At 49.3% G+C, this 15258-nt stretch overlaps 1 protein-coding gene across 4 annotated transcripts in view; it reads left to right on the top strand.

Annotated features, from left to right (window-relative positions):
- The window catches only part of LOC102163764 (uncharacterized), a 447748-nt gene that overhangs the window by 208620 nt on the left and 223870 nt on the right, over positions 1 to 15258 (top strand). For 2 of the 4 annotated variants that reach the window (XR_014828194.1, XM_084997458.1), the window contains exon 4: positions 701 to 811. The exons of the other annotated variants lie outside the window; for them this stretch is intronic. Coding sequence is in view for 1 of the 2 variants with exons in the window: in XM_084997458.1 (XP_084853584.1) it covers positions 794 to 811 (18 nt within the window). In the remaining variant the exon portion in view is untranslated. The remainder of the gene's footprint in view (positions 1 to 700; positions 812 to 15258) is intronic. 4 annotated transcript variants of the gene reach the window in all.

A 15258-nucleotide genomic window follows, 5' to 3' on the forward strand; every position in this document is an offset into this window, starting at 1 on the left:
GAAGGATAGGGGGTAAGAATGGCTGCAATCAGCTACCCCTAGAGCTCTCACATCCCACAGGCATGCTGGGGGTGGAGAGGTTACCATGTTCTAGGAGGTGATAATGAAGAGGGAAGAGAGAAACATAGAACAGAGCTGCTTGCTTGGAGTAGCTGTTCTGAAAGTGCACACCACTGAACACCAGTTCCCTGTGCAGGGCAGGAACAATGCCCTAGTTTAGCAGCCACTGGTGGTTGCCTTCCAGCATATACCCCTCCTCCTTTCTTCATGAGGGTTTGCTCAGACCTGTACCTTTCATGGGCTTCAGGTGGGGTTGGTTTAAGCCCCAGCTCCTGTCACAAGGAGTAAACCATGAAACATCTAAGCTGTAAGTTCCTAAGCTTTGTTCACCGGCCCTTTGTCTCAGTGATTTCTTTTCCCCCCACAGTGTCCCTAAACTAAAATAAATACTTAACACTCTGCTTAGCTGGGCTGAAACAACTTAATAAATATTTATGCTGGAATAACTTATCAACCAAACTGTAGAAACAATATACATGAAAGGAAAGAAAAAGTAATCATTTCAGTTTATTTTTAAAGAACTACAATTATGTACAATGGGAAGGGTGCACCTGCTGGGCAGTGCACAACTTGTCAGACTTTGGATTTGGGTTGGACAAGCACCACCTTCATTTTCCATTCCACATTGCTTTCCATTCAGGGCTTGATTATCATCACAGCAGCAACCACCAAAAACCGCTTCTCAAGGCTCTAATACCATCAAAGGAATGCAGTGTGATCTATTGTGGAAACTATGAAGTCACGTAAAATAGTAAGTAGCTCATGCGTAGCCGGTGTTTCTGTGGTTCCCTTGAAAAATTTCAATATCCTGTAGCACCCCTAAATTTTTTTTGTGGTGATCCGGGGTGCCTCAGCCCACAGTTTGGGAACCATGAGTCTCAAGCCACCAGTCTTAGTTTTGGCTGGAGCATGTGTCATGACTCTGGCCAATGGAATGAGAAGAGTCTTGGGAGGTTTGTGGGAAAGGCTGACCTCACTCTAAACACCTCTGGGAAGAAGGCATCTCCCTGTACTGCTGGTGGTTTTAGTGTCCACATAGTGGGAGTTCTGGAATTACAGATGCCACCAGGTCCCCTGAGAGTAACTACCCCCAAGGAGAACGCTCTGAGCATGGCGGAGGGGAAAGAGGGAAGGGCTCTGGCTTTGGTGACATTGTTTGGTGTCCACCTCTGGTGTTCCTGTTGCCTAAGCGAGCACCTTCCCAGAGAGTTTAACCAGTTTAGAACTGGATTTCCTATCACCTGCAGCCAAAAGCATCCTTGATTCTCCAGAAGAAGATGCTTGGAAAACACTGTACTTTCTGTCCTCCACTCAGGGTCGCCTATCAAAGCCTGAGAAATCCCACAATCCTCCGCTTACTTGTGCTCAATGCAGTGTTTGCCAGATTTACTTGACCGAGGAAACCTTTTTTTCCATAGTACCTAATTAACATCTTGCAGGACACTTGTGTGCCAAAAAACACACTTTGAAAGGAATGGCTTAAGTCCCGCCTCCTATCCCCTCCACCCCGCCCACCCCGGAAGCTCTTACACAGACTCCCACCTCAGAGGCGCGCCAGGACCCACATGTGTTTCTGTTCAATAGGGGAGACTAAATGAAGCCAGATGTACCTGGGCAGCCCACAGGCCGAAGAGGCAGTGATTTAATGTCCCAGCTATGCAGGGATTAGCTTGCCAGAAAGCTCCCAAGGAGGGGTGGGGACTTGCCGCCAGCCTGCTAATGGATTCAGCAGAACTGCCGTGTGGGCTGTGCACGACTGCTGTGTGCTAGACCGCTGTGGCCCTGACCTGTGTGTGTGACTTCTGTGTGCATGGCCTTTGTGTCCATGACTGCTATGTGCACGACCTTTGTATCCGTGACCTGAGTCTGTGACTGCTGTGGGCATAACCTCTGTGTCCGTGACCTGCGTCTGTGACTGCTGTGGGCACGACGTCTGTGTCCATGACCTGTGTGTGTGACTTCTGTGTGCATGACCTCTGTGTCTGTGACCTCTGGCCCAAGACCACTGTGTCCATAGCTGCTGTCCCATGACCCCTGTGCCCTTGACTTCAGTGGCCATGACAGTGTCTACGATTGCTCTGTCCATGATTGTGGTGTCCATTACCTCTGTGTGCATTAATGCTATGACCATGACCACTGTGTCAGTGACTCCTGTGCCCATGACTGTTATGCCAGGGACTGCTATGTCCATGACCTCTGTGCTTGTGATCCCTGTGCACAGAGGGTCAGACCCTCTGGACTCCCCAGAACGAGGTCCTCCCCTGGCTCTAGTGCCCCCTGCCCAACCCTCTGGGTCACACGCCTATCAACTCGCTCTGGCCTCCTGTTCCCACTCCTGCCCCAGACTCAGTCTCCCTGGGCCAGGAGTAAGAGAACTCTGCTGACCACTAGGTGTGGGACTTAGGCCATTCCTTCCCCACTCTGGGACCCAGAGGTTATTCGGCATGGTGGTTTTCTAAAAGTGTCCCTAAGACCTTTGGAGTTCTGAGGGAGCCCCTTAGGGAGTGTACCCCCAATTCAACCAGAACTGATCTCTATTTACTCTTTTTAGCCACTGGCTTCCCCTGTAGGAATTCATTGGGAGAAAAGGCTTTGTGGCAGGAAAAAAAGTCAAAAATCACTGATGTCGTCCAGCTGAGCATTTTGCAGGTCCTGCTCTGGGATCCCTGGAGGCTTGTGAGAGAACTGGAGTAGAGCGGGAGGGGCTGGGTCAGGGTGGGGAGTTCAGGGGCGGCCCGGTGAGAGGAGAGGCAGTGGTTCCTTCTCCCTGTCGGTTTTGCCAGCTGTGACCCAGGAGAAAAAGCCCTTGAGACTGTTAGCCATGCGTCCAGGAGCCACACAAAGCCTGCTTCTCTAGTTGTGGGTCTGGTTGCTTGTGAGGATCCAGGAGGCGGGCAGCCTGCCTGGGAGGTGGACTCATTCTATTTGCTCAGCTGAGGTGTTGGGCCAGCTCCGGCCGCCCACCCTGGGCCAGACACCTCCGCACCAGAGCTCAGCTCTCGCTCTTTCCGGCTGCCTGAGCTGGCTCAGCCTATCCGGTGGTGTGGATGTAGCACTGGGCGCTTCAGAGAGGGCTGAGCAGGACCCAGGGGTCCTTCAACAGGCACAGTGTGGCCCATGGTACTCTCAGGCTCCCACAAAAATGCTTACATTTCTTTTAAAATAAGTAAAGGAAAACTTTTAGGTTGAAGAAAAGTTTCCAGTGTATCATATTGATATATGATATTTTTATACTGATGAAATTGTAAAATAATAATATATAATGTCAATATCTGTTATTAATATATTAATATTAACTATGTATATATGGAGGAAGGGGCCTATGAAGGGAAAAATGCCCATCAGCGTTATGGTGATGTCATGGTGTGTCCCTGGGTCAGGGACAGTGGACTTTAATCTTTCATTAATTGCTGGAGTAGCCATAACGCATACCATTGACTGGGTGGCTTCAATACCATAAATTAATTTTCTCCTGGTTCTAGAGGCTGGAAGTCTGAGATAGAGGTATGGGCAGGGTGGGCTCCTTCTGAAGCCTCTCTCCTTGGCTTGCATGGGGTGGCTTCTCCCTGTGTCCTCATGTGGCCCTCCCTCTGCACCTGCCTCTGTCCCAGTCATCTCTTCCTGCAAGAACATTTGCTTTGGGCAAGTCTTTGCCTTCCTTGGGCCTCAGGCTCCTCATGTTCTAAATGAGGGAGTTGGACCAGATGACTTATGAGTGCCTACTAGGTACCAGCCGCCAGGAGAGGTGCTAAGGATGCTCAAAGACAGGACGGTGAGCCCGCAGCCTTCCTGGAGGCAGGTAACCTGCTACAAGCCAGTGAGCTTTCACTTACTCATCCCCCCACAAAAAAATGTATTTATTTTATGTTTTTCTCATTATGAAAGCAGTTTATGCTTATTATTTTAAAAATATATACAGGGAATATATGCTAAAAAAACAAAAACAAAAATAGCCCTCAGAAATCTCACCCTCTCAAAGACAACCCCTGTTCATGCAGTGGTATATGTTCTTCTAGACCATTTCCTGTGACTATGGATGTGCATATTTAATCATGGAACCCAAACAGGATCGTATAGCTGTTAATCTTTTTCAGTCCTCACAACCACTCTGTGAAGTGGTTAGTGTTATTATCGTCATCTTAGAGATGGAGAAACAGAAACTCAAAGGGGTAGGGTAACTTCTTCAGGGTTGTAGGACTGCGATGTAACACCAAGCCAGATGGATAGCAAGTCCAAAACTTTCTCAACATCAATGTCTAGGAGGAAGCCAGGCAGGGAAGCATGGGATCGTTCCAGCTCTAACCACACACCACAGGGGCAAGACCAGTGCCCTCAGTTCATTTCTCTCTCAGTATTGAATTGTGAGAGATCACCAGGTTGTTGAGTTTTGTGGTACTTGGCTCCTTCTCATTGTTGTTGGTGGTCCACTGAGCATCACTGCCTTTTCTAACCTCAGGCTGGTATCTGCAGTCCATGGTCTACCTATCACCTGTAAGACACTGCCTTGCTGCCCTGTAGTTACTCTTTTGTATCCTACCTCTTCCTGCCTCCTCAGGCTCACAGAAGGCCTGAATATGATCTGTAACAGGCTGCAAAACTGTTAGAGGGAGGAGGGAAAGGCCAGAGCCATGAACTTGGTGTGCTAAGACCAAATGAGTAATATGCATTGGGGGTGGGGAGTAGAGCAGAGGGTTGGAGGAGAATGTGCCCCCTCGGGCCCCGTAAGTTGATCTGGGCTCCATCACCACTACAAAGGTTGGTGGCTAGGGGTCCTTGGGTGCCTGTGATTGGGGAGACATCTCCTGGGTGTCAGACATCCAATCACCTGGCAAAGGCAGATGCGTGTGGGATAGGATGAGTCATAAGGAGGCTGGGTGGGCTCTTACCTGCAGGCACAAGAACGGTGGCCAGAGTGTACAGATGGCTGCAGACCGTTGAGGCAGGTGGGTAGTTAGGACCTGTGTGGGGGCAGGTTGTGAATGCAAAGAGAAGAAGGAAAAAGGGGATGGCCAAGGTGAAGCCATCTTTAGAAATGGGGGTTCCCAATGGGGGTTCCCTGAGCAAGGCCCCCTCCTCTTCTTCCTTGTTAACCCCCTACCCTGTGCCTGGTGTAGGGCAGGCCCATAGGCAGTGTTAAGGAAAAGAGATGACATCATTCCCAGGTAGAGTTTCCATGACAGGACCTGCAGACCAGGTGGGGACAGTGTCCCCCCACCTGCCCAACTGATGAGGCCTCCTGAGGCCTCCAGGTCCTATAAGCTGTCAGGCAGCCATAGGGTCTCGGCCATTGCTATGCAGGCCGTGGGGAAGGAGGCAGAGCTGGACCCATTAGCTCAGTTCCATTGTCTGGAGAGCAGGCAGGGGGATTATCTGGCTGCTTTGCTACCTCCTGACTTCCCAAGACCACCCCTTTGGGATTTGATCCAAGGAAGTGAGCGATACCATCATTAGACGTGAGGAGTCAGCAGTCCTTCCCTCCAAGGCCATGAGTGGAGTGGGGGTGGAGGCAGAAGGTGGAAAGGTGGCTGGGCCAGCAGCTCTGGTTCCAGCCTGGGGTCTGCTTTTGCTCCAAGTGTGGCCAGGGGCACGCCCTGCCTCCTCCTGGATGCCTTTCCATCTGTATAACCAGTGTGAGTGCCCTTCCAACTGGGGGTCCTTCCAGGCCCTGTCCTCCAACAGGAAACAGTGAGGGAGCAGGGTGGCCTGGTCCTGTCCCTGAATGGGCCAACTGGTGCTCACTCCCATATCCGCTGAGGTTCCCCCTCTCTCCCTACTGACAGGCGCTGTGATGACCGTGTGCCTGGGGGCTGTGATAGCCATGACTTGGCTTCAGTGAAAAATGCCAGCCGGGGGACTGGAGAAATGACAAACACAAATAGAACTCACTGGTGGTGGTCTTTTTGGGGAGAGAGGGAGAGAGGTGAGCAAAATGCCAAAAAGACAGAGAGGCATGGGGTATTTTCTGTGATCATGAGAACAATAGGTATGACCGTCTGAGGGCCGCTTAACCTATACCAGGCACAGCCCTGAGTACTTAACATTACATAGCATCTTGTTTCATCCATAGCATCAAGGACCTGTGACCCAATGGGGACAGAGCCCCAGGCTCAGGCAGTCAGAAGGTGGGGTGAGGTTGCAGTGTGAGGTCCTGAAGGACCCCAGGAGGTAGATGGTGATGGAGAGAGTGCCCTGTGCTCCCAGCTAGTCCCCAGCACATCCCCTTCTGCGTCTGCATGTCTTTGACGGTCATGGGGGCATTGTTTTGACGTGGATGAGGTTCAGTGGCTGGAAATGTCAAATGCTCAGGTATGCCAGAAGTGGAATTTCCTCAAATTTCCTGTAACAATTCAATTTCTGTGTCTAGTTCCCATTCCACCAAGCAGATACACACAGGGTTCTGTGTGCATTTGTGGCCCTTTCCTTCCTTGACATGTGTGACTTCTAGAAGCTTATGCAGGTGGTGGGGTGGGTGGGACACCTGGCTGGATGTGACCTTCAGGCAATGGGGCCTCAGGTGTGTTCCCTGCAGGTAGTGCTGATATGCGGCTGCACCGTCTGTAAGCCACCTGCAGCCTGCAGTGTCCTCTGCCCCTTCCTTGCCAGACTCAGGGACTCATAGAACCAATGTGCTTCTGCTCTGCTCCCCATCGGGGCACGAAAACCTGTGACGCTGCCTAAGGCCCCATATGCCTAGACATATTCTACAGCCACTTATTTTTCAGAACCTTCCCTCCTCTCCAACTCTTTCCAGGCCATGGGGCCCAGACTTTCATCTTCTTTGATTCCGTGAATCTGTCTGGGAAGTTTACTGCCTTCCTGGTTGGGGGATGGGGGTGTGCAGGGCTCATCTCTCTGGGACCCAGTGATGACTCCCTTGGTATCACTCCTTTCCATGTCCCCTCCCTCTCTGTGCCCAGGGAGATCCAGACCTGGGCGCCGGGAACACTGGCTTTGACTCCCTGTGTATCTTCCGTGGCCTTTGTCAGAGACCATCCTTCTTCTGGTTCCGTGATGTATGGCCCTCTGGAATTCCACACCAGAAACAGCTGTCCAGACGCTGTTTCCTACAGCTCCATCCTCTCCCCGAGCCAGTCAGACAGACCTCTGGGCTTATGTGAGAAAGTTCTACCTGGAGGACACTGCATCTAAGCAGAGGGAGAGGCCTGTGAAGCTGGAACCATAGGACCAGCATGTTCTCCAGCTCTCCATCCCAGGGCCATGTCCCCTTGGCCAGGGCTTGCACATGCTCCCACAGCAACTGTGATCCCTTCCATCCCAGCTGGCCTGGCAAATAGAAGGAGCTCCCCAGAAGGTTGCCAAGGAGCCACCACATTTGCTACCAATTTAAGCGAGACTCTAAGGGGAATGTTGAAGACACAAATGTACACCCTGTTTGTCAGCAAGGGGAAATCCACCACCAGACATTTTAGCCCCCCACCACCCTGTGCCACCTTGGGGTGCGTGCTTACCTTAGAGTATCTTGGAAGGCCTCGTGCCTTGTGCTGACCTGGTGCAGCTGGTGTAACAGTGGTTCTTTTACAGACCTGGAAACTGAGGCTCAGGGTGAAGTGATTTGTCCAAGTGAGAAGAGCAGGATCTGGTCTGTCTGGCCCCAGAGCCCACTTTTCCTCCCACACCTCATCTGGTAGGTTTCACAGGGTTGTTAAAAACTGGCTGCCTTTTGGCAAAGTTCAGTGTCCTTCTGATTGTAGAGAAGGGAGGGGGCATGTGACAAGGTAGTTTGGAGTGGGCTTAAAAGGCAGAGGGGGAGCCCATGCCTTCTTTCTACCTCATCCCCCAAGCTGCTCACTGCATGGGTGCAGGGCTTGGTATCAGGGAAAAAGCTGATCACACACGGGGCATGGATTCACTCCCACCCCTTCAGGGACCTGCCAGGGGAGGGGGGGCTCTTCTTCACTACAGACCCTCAGGTGGCTCTTTCAAAAGGGAGATCTATGACATACCGCACACTACACCTGGGGGCTACTGGGACATATTATGGGAATAGGTGTTTCTGTGGTCAAAGAGAAATATAGACTCAAATGGGGTTAAGGGTGTTTCTTTATGCAGGAACCTCTAGAGCCTTCAATATTCGTGGTGCTTTGTTACTCTCCCAGGGGGCTGTAGAATCTGGATTCTCTACTTGATTTACCCCTAACAGCCCCCTCCCCTCTGCAGGGCAATGTGTCTGCAGCAGCAGCCCCTTTGGGAAACAAGGTTTGGTTGGCTGATAGAAGGGAATCCTTAGGAAGGACAGCAGATAAAGATGCTGGGAGGCTGGGTCATGTCCAGGGAGGTAGCTTCTGGCTGTGTGAGTCCTAGGCTTAGAGGAAGGCTTAGACTTGGAGATGGGGAGCTGGGTGGGAGAAGGGTCTTGCAGAAAAGCCTGAGCCAGCTGTGGCGGGTGGGCATTCAAAGGCAGTGGGTGAGACAGGACATGCCCACTTGCTGAAGCTGCCTAGCTGACTTGAAAGGCAGAATGGACACATTGGGTTGGAAAAGAGGCTCGATCAGTTCTTCCAGCTTGGATCTGATCACGGCAGAATGCTGGGGCTTAGCTTGGGGGGCTCCATTTAGAGACATCTTGCCACTGATTTCCTGTAACCCACTGAATTCAGACATGAAGCCAGGCACCTGGCTGAGGACCTCTCTGCTAAACCTTAAGCTCTGGGCCTTCTCTTTGTAGTGGGTAGTTTCCCCTAAACACACCTCCTGACAGGTAAACGGCGCCCTTCTATTCTCTCCAACGTTCTCAGTCCCCTAAGAGCCTCTGCTTTGCTCAAAAGCCAGCAAGCCAGGAGACAAGAGGTGGCAGAAGCACATCTTCTCCATCTGAAAAAACCTGGATGCATGCAGCTGAGAAAGCAAAACTGTTAATTAAAACCCACCTGGGCTCTTGCCAAGTGGGAAAAAGAGACTCAGGGCCAGGAGACTCGGCAGTAGGAAGGAACGGAGTGGTAGTGGGTTATTTATAATCCACTTCTGGCACGATCTGTGCACTCTTTCAGCTCAAGGAAATGCTCCCATCCCCGAGACAGACATCTGATCATTATAATTTTGTGTTTGAAGACAGTTTTAGCCTCCTGCAGACACACATAAAATCTGCATCCGCTGCCTAGGATGGGGGACATAAAAATTCTTTAAGAGGGTCGTAGACCTCCCTAGGATGGAATCCAGGCTGTCTCCAGCTCTGGCACAGGGACTGGCTCCTGTGTCTTTGCTCACACAGGTCCTGCCGTCACTTGTCTCTCTGTCCACTGGACAAAATCTTACCCCATCCTTGAAGGCCCATCAGACTTGTCTTTTCCTGGGAACCTCACCGAGTCTTCCCTCTCTATCTTACTACTTTCTGTGCACTTTTTTTCCAGTTGATTTAATTCACTTGATATTATATTGTGCCTCCTTGGTCCCTGGTTGCCTCTTGTATATATAACCATATATTGAATGGGCTGAACTCGATGGAGTACGAACAGGAAATGGTTTTATTTTTCTCCCTTCAGTGCTTTCCAACATTCCAGGCTGGATCTCCTTCCCTCCCCTTGACGATGGGGTGAGCACATACTGGAGCATCCCAGTCGTTTTCAGGCACAGGATACATTCTCCTCTCAAACATGAAGATGGTCCAGCCCAGCCCGTGCACAGTCTCACTCTACATCCAGCTCAGTTTCCCCCTCCCTGCAGCTCAGTCCTGACCATGTCATCGTGCAGAGTCCTGAGGTGGCCTGGGGATGGATTGTGGGTTCTTTCTCTCTTCTTCTTTGTCTGCTTTATTGGTTGAATTGTGTTCTTCCCCCACCCCCACCCTTTAAAGGATACGTTGTAACCCTAAGACCTGCTCCCTCAGAGTCTGACCTTATTTGAAGATGAAGGGATGTTGACAACTCCTCTTTGAAATAAGGGGATATTTGTTACCCTCGGTACCTGTCTTTGGGGTTTCATCTGAAAGACTGCTGTTCCTAGCCATTACACAGACGTCCTATATGCGTACGAGATTAGCTCCTTCCAGAGCACTGGGGCCCCAGTCTTTACTTTTATTGACTTTATTCCACCCCTGGGAGAGCGTGGCAGTGGTGCTGAGGGGCTAGGAGCTCAGGCTCTGGAGTCATAGGGACACAAGTTCAAGTCCCTGCTCACAATTACTCAGCTGTGGGTCTCAGGTAGGTGACCCAGCCTTTCTAAGCCTCTGTTTCCTCAGCTTTCATGTGGGAATGGGGGGTAATGAAGATAGTGTCTGCCGCGGAGGCAGGCACAGGGGCACCCAGCCACTGCCCTCCATGTTTAGAGTTGGTCACCTTCCTCCAAGGATGTTGAAAGTGTGGACCCGACACTGGTAAGTACTGTGGACCTTCTCCAGCAAAGTGCATGTATGCAAAGTTGTGTATGATTCAGGTGATGAGGCTCCAGGCACTCGACAGCTTATCACCAAATTACATGGAATTTCTCAGAACTATTTGAGAGAGGAACAGAGAAAGAGACTAGAAATATATCAGTAGCATATTAGGATCCTTGAGACGTTTGAGATGGGGACTACCTGGCTTAGCACTTTGAAAAGCTCACATCTTAATTCCTGAGGAACTTTTGTCCCACACCCCTGTCCCACAATGCATGGGGCCAAATCCAGCCTCACCCAGACCTTTGAAAGTAATCACTCTTGTGCATTTAGCAGTGTGCAGTGGTGCCGGCTCAGTGATTCTTAAAATTGACTAACATATGCATCTTAAAAGAAAAAATTATCACAGACCCCCAGTGTTGACTAAAATTATTTTGATCATATTGTTACTTAAATATATACAAACATAAAAGTAAGTATAAATTCCTTATGTTTTTAGCTCTTACACAGCTATAAAACCAAAACACAATTACAAATTAAATGCAAACAAAACTACAAAACTATTAAAATTCAAATTAATGGCATTAATTTAATGTGACAGATGATGTTTTGCTGAAAGTAAAATAACCAATGTTGGGTTTAATAATAGAAAGATGTGTTTCCATTTTAAGTTCTGCTTTTATCAACTAGATTGTTTTAATGTTTGAACATGCTGGGCCATCATTAGAGTGACTGTCAATATTATTGTATTTTAATAAATAAATTTTATCAATATTATAATTTCTCATATGTCATGATGGTCAAACTCTTAACCACAGACAGGATTTTGATAGGCCCATCAATTTAATAGAGCACCCGAAAATATAATAACTTAAAAATATAAGCTATATACCATTTGGCAAGGCAGTTTCCCTTGTGTACCTTTACTGCTGGTGCTGGCTGTGTAAGCATTTTGAACCAATATGCCATTAGTTCCAGAACCTGCTTGGAAGTGACCACGATTCTGCCCCCTTGGGCACAGAGCCAATTGCATGTGGCCTGCCAGTGTCCCCTCTACTGTTTGATGACTCAATCCTCTCACCACTTGTCTCTATTTGAACAATCACTAAACCTTTGTTTGCACAGCAGCCCATGAAGTTATTTGGCCTTCATTTTGCAAAAACGTGATCGTAAACCCAAATGTAAACTCGAGCTCTGACTTCCCGGGGCTTTATTTGGTTACATGATCAACCCCAATAATGTCTCACTAATATTGTTCCATTTCCAAAATGAAAACGTCCAATTTAAAAAATTCTTATACCACTGAGAAACCTCTGACAGTACGTTTGTGGATCCCACTTTGAAATCCCTGGTACATTAAAGAGAGTTCTGGTCTGAGAACCCAAGGGTGGGTTTCAAGTGTAGGTCCTTCACTGGACTAACTATGCCCTATGGATCAGTACTTTCCTCTAGACTTCATCTTGTCATTACCACTAGTTGTCTTGCATTGGTCGTCTTCACATAGATTTCACCTGCCCACTCCATGACGCCCGAATGACTGTCCTCAATGGAAACTGAGACCCAGGTACACAGCTAGTGAGTGAGGAGATAGGGTTAGGAGGCAGGGCTCTCTGACCCCGCGGGCACCACATGACAGTGATTCACAGGACTGAGATGTTCCTGCTTCGGTCCCCCAAGGGACCCTTGCCTCTTCTCCCCACCCTCACCCACACGCATGCATGGCAACAGAGCGCAGTCCTGCGGAGAGTAGGGGAGCAGCTTGGATTCATCCCGGCCGTGTCCTCGGTGGCTCAAATCAGCCTTCTGCTCAGATCTGGACAACACAACCCCACCCCCCCACCAAATGACAAGGGTTATTTTCCCAAGTAAAAATTGAACAAGGATCCTGACAACTGAATTTTCCTGATAAGTGAATCATGCTTACTTACTTATTTGTTTAATGAAAAGACAGATATGTCTATAACTCAAATCATATTGTATACACATGCGGATATAAGTGTCTATAAAGTATTTTATACAAACACATTGGGTGTATGTAATAGACTTCCCTTGGTGAAAGAGGTTGATACACATACATGCACAAAGGTATACATGCAAATATCTACATAAATGGATATACACATGTGTATACATTTGTATCATACACACACATGTATGTATGTGCATCACATATATGTTCTTTGATGAAGGAGAATGAAATCTCCTGGAATTGGAACTGTGTTAGGAACACAGGATTTGTATTTTTTGTAGCTGAGGCACAGATTATTATGGGAGGGTCTTCAAGGAGCCGCTGTCTCCCTGGGCCTTTGACCACTGACCTCTCCAGTCCTTGGTGCCAAGCTGAACCTCCTCCCTGTGGGAGCCATAAAGACTCCTCATCTTATCTCATAAGCCCCCACAGACAGCATCACTCTTGAGATCCTCCCTCTTCCAGGCATGATGTGCATCTGTGTCTGCAGCCTTGACAAATAGAGGGAGGTTAGGGGCTCTCCGGAATTTGGGTGCCAGTGGGGAATTCAGTTCAGATCTAGGGAACTCTGCCCTTGGATTTGCTCTATTCAAATGCAGGGAACTAATCTTTAGGGAGGTCCCCCTTTAACAGCCTCCCTCTACTCATGGATCTGAAGTTTTTAAAAGATTATTTCTTCGAGAGAGAGTTTAAGTAATAATGAACTCATTCTTTCATTTTTATGAAACAAAGACATTTATACTTGACCATCAGAGATTCTAATTGACATGTGGCTCATACTTATGAGACCTGCAGAGGTGATAGAAGAGCAGCTAAAACAAAGACATGTGACATTTTAGTTATTCATGCAGCCTTGCTCAGGGTGTGTGTGTAACGATCACTAGGCTCTTTAAAACAGCAATATTCCCACATTTGTGCATAGAACATACGAGCACCCACCAATCCAACATTGCATCCCAGGAGAATTCTGAAACAAGCAGGTGAATTCAAGTCCAGCTATGCTTGTTTAGTGGCGAGAAAACCCTGCTACTTGTGGGGCCACAAAGGGGGAGGCACTTCTTTGCTCTTGAGGGGTTCCTGGTCAGTGAATCAAGCCAATTATTGGGTCCTGTAGCCTATCAGAAGCTTTCATTTTTTAAAAATGAGATACTATTTTCAAAGGGTGGATGAGAGGGGAAGACTAAACAGGGCTTTCCTAGGTGGCAGCCAAGGGTTCTGTCATGCTCTTGGGGGCTCTGGGTCACTCCTCATTCAATATCGAAAGCTCAGAGTATCTGGCCTGTTTATGGCTGGCCAGGGCTTGTATTCACTTGCTCCTGGTCCTGACTGACAGGGACCATGTGTCACTGGGCATAGGGTTCCTGGGGGTCCTGGGCTTTCAAAGACACTCAGCATCCTGCCCTGGGCCCAGTTAGCTTGCTCTTATGTTTTTTATGTGGTGCAATCCCAGCCTCCTGCTCTGCTCTTGGCTTGATCTCCACTCTCCCCAACAGTTCCCCCATGAACAGCCACTGGCCCAGGGTAGGTGCTCAGTGCATCTTGTGAGTTGACTCATGGAGGACTCCCTGGCCTAGCTCCCCATTGCTCCTAGACTGTGGCCCTTTGATCTTAGTGGAAATCCTACTCTGTGGACTGCTAGGCTGCCGAAAGTCACCCTCTGTCCGGTGAGGGCCCTAACTTCCCTTGTCTTTAGTTCTTTCTTCAACACAGGCTATGCTGTCTTCTGAGAAAACCTAGAAGACTGGACAGGCTCCCAGAGGCAATTATTCACTCAGAAGGGTCTTAGCAGACCCTTTTACTGGCAATCCCAGTGTAAGCCTTTCCTCCAGCAGGAGGGGAGAACTTGTTAGAAATGTAAATTCATTGCGGTCTCTAGGCCCTAGCTGGCCATGCTGCAGCCTGGCCTCCTGCACATCAGTGGGTCAGATAATACCTCTGGCCAAGGCAAAAGGGAGCAACAATCTCTGCTAGAGGAAGAGGGGCTGCCTAGGTCTTGGGCCAGTTGTTCCTGGGGCAGAGTGACAGGGACCTCTTAACTCTGGGCTCTTGGTGTCCATGGGCCTTGGACATCATGGTCCCTGAATTTTAAATGATAATGACAAAGCCAAGGTAGTAGGTTTTAAGAATCATTACTGATTGTTGCTCCTGAAGCCTTCAGCATGGACAGGCCTCTGGTAAAAGGATGACCTCAGAGCTAGGAGTAATCCGTGTGGGTCGTAGGGCCTGGCTGGCCTATGCTGGCCCAGGGAGAAAGGCCAACTGCCCTTTTACTTTGTCCAGGAGAATTTGTGAGTCAAATCTGATGGGGGGAGGGTTCTCCAGGAAGCAGTCTCTGCTAAGGGGTTTATTTTGCAGAATGCATCTCAGAGGACATTTGTATCAAACACCCTTGTGGGAGGCAAGTCAGGGCAGGGGAGAAGTTGAGTTGTGATGCATGCCTCCTGACAGTCCTGACTGATACTGTGGAGCCCTGAGCTTAGGCACCCACCAGAGTCACTTGTGTGGGCTCCACCAGCCAGTCTTCTGCACCTTTCCTCTATCGGTCATTGGTATATGACATCCCAGGAAGATAATGACCTTGGGCAAGGTAGCTCTCAGAAGCTCAGGCACCCTGAGTGTCGGGGGGTCTTACAGCTGAGAGCTGCACCCCCAGCAGCTGGGACAAAGAGAGCTGCACCCTCTCTCTAGGGGAGATGTAAGTGGCACATCTTCACATGGGATGAATGTCATCACAAGATTGGACACCGGGTCCTGATCCTGAATGGAAATTGAGAGGGATGGGGCTTGGCGTAAGTTCAAACCAGATCCCAGACAGCAACCAGAGGGCCAAGGACAGGGTCAGCTCTCCAGGGAAGGGCAGGGAGTAGCAAGGACTATGTGGGGTTCCAGGCGAGCTAGA

The sequence above is a fragment of the Sus scrofa genome, chromosome 14 (genome assembly GCF_054392235.1).
Source record: "Sus scrofa isolate SSC_HxYL_T2T_F1_AM1 chromosome 14, Sscrofa_HxYL_maternal_Yorkshire_Landrace_v2.0, whole genome shotgun sequence".
NCBI classification, from domain to species: Eukaryota; Metazoa; Chordata; class Mammalia; order Artiodactyla; family Suidae; genus Sus; species Sus scrofa.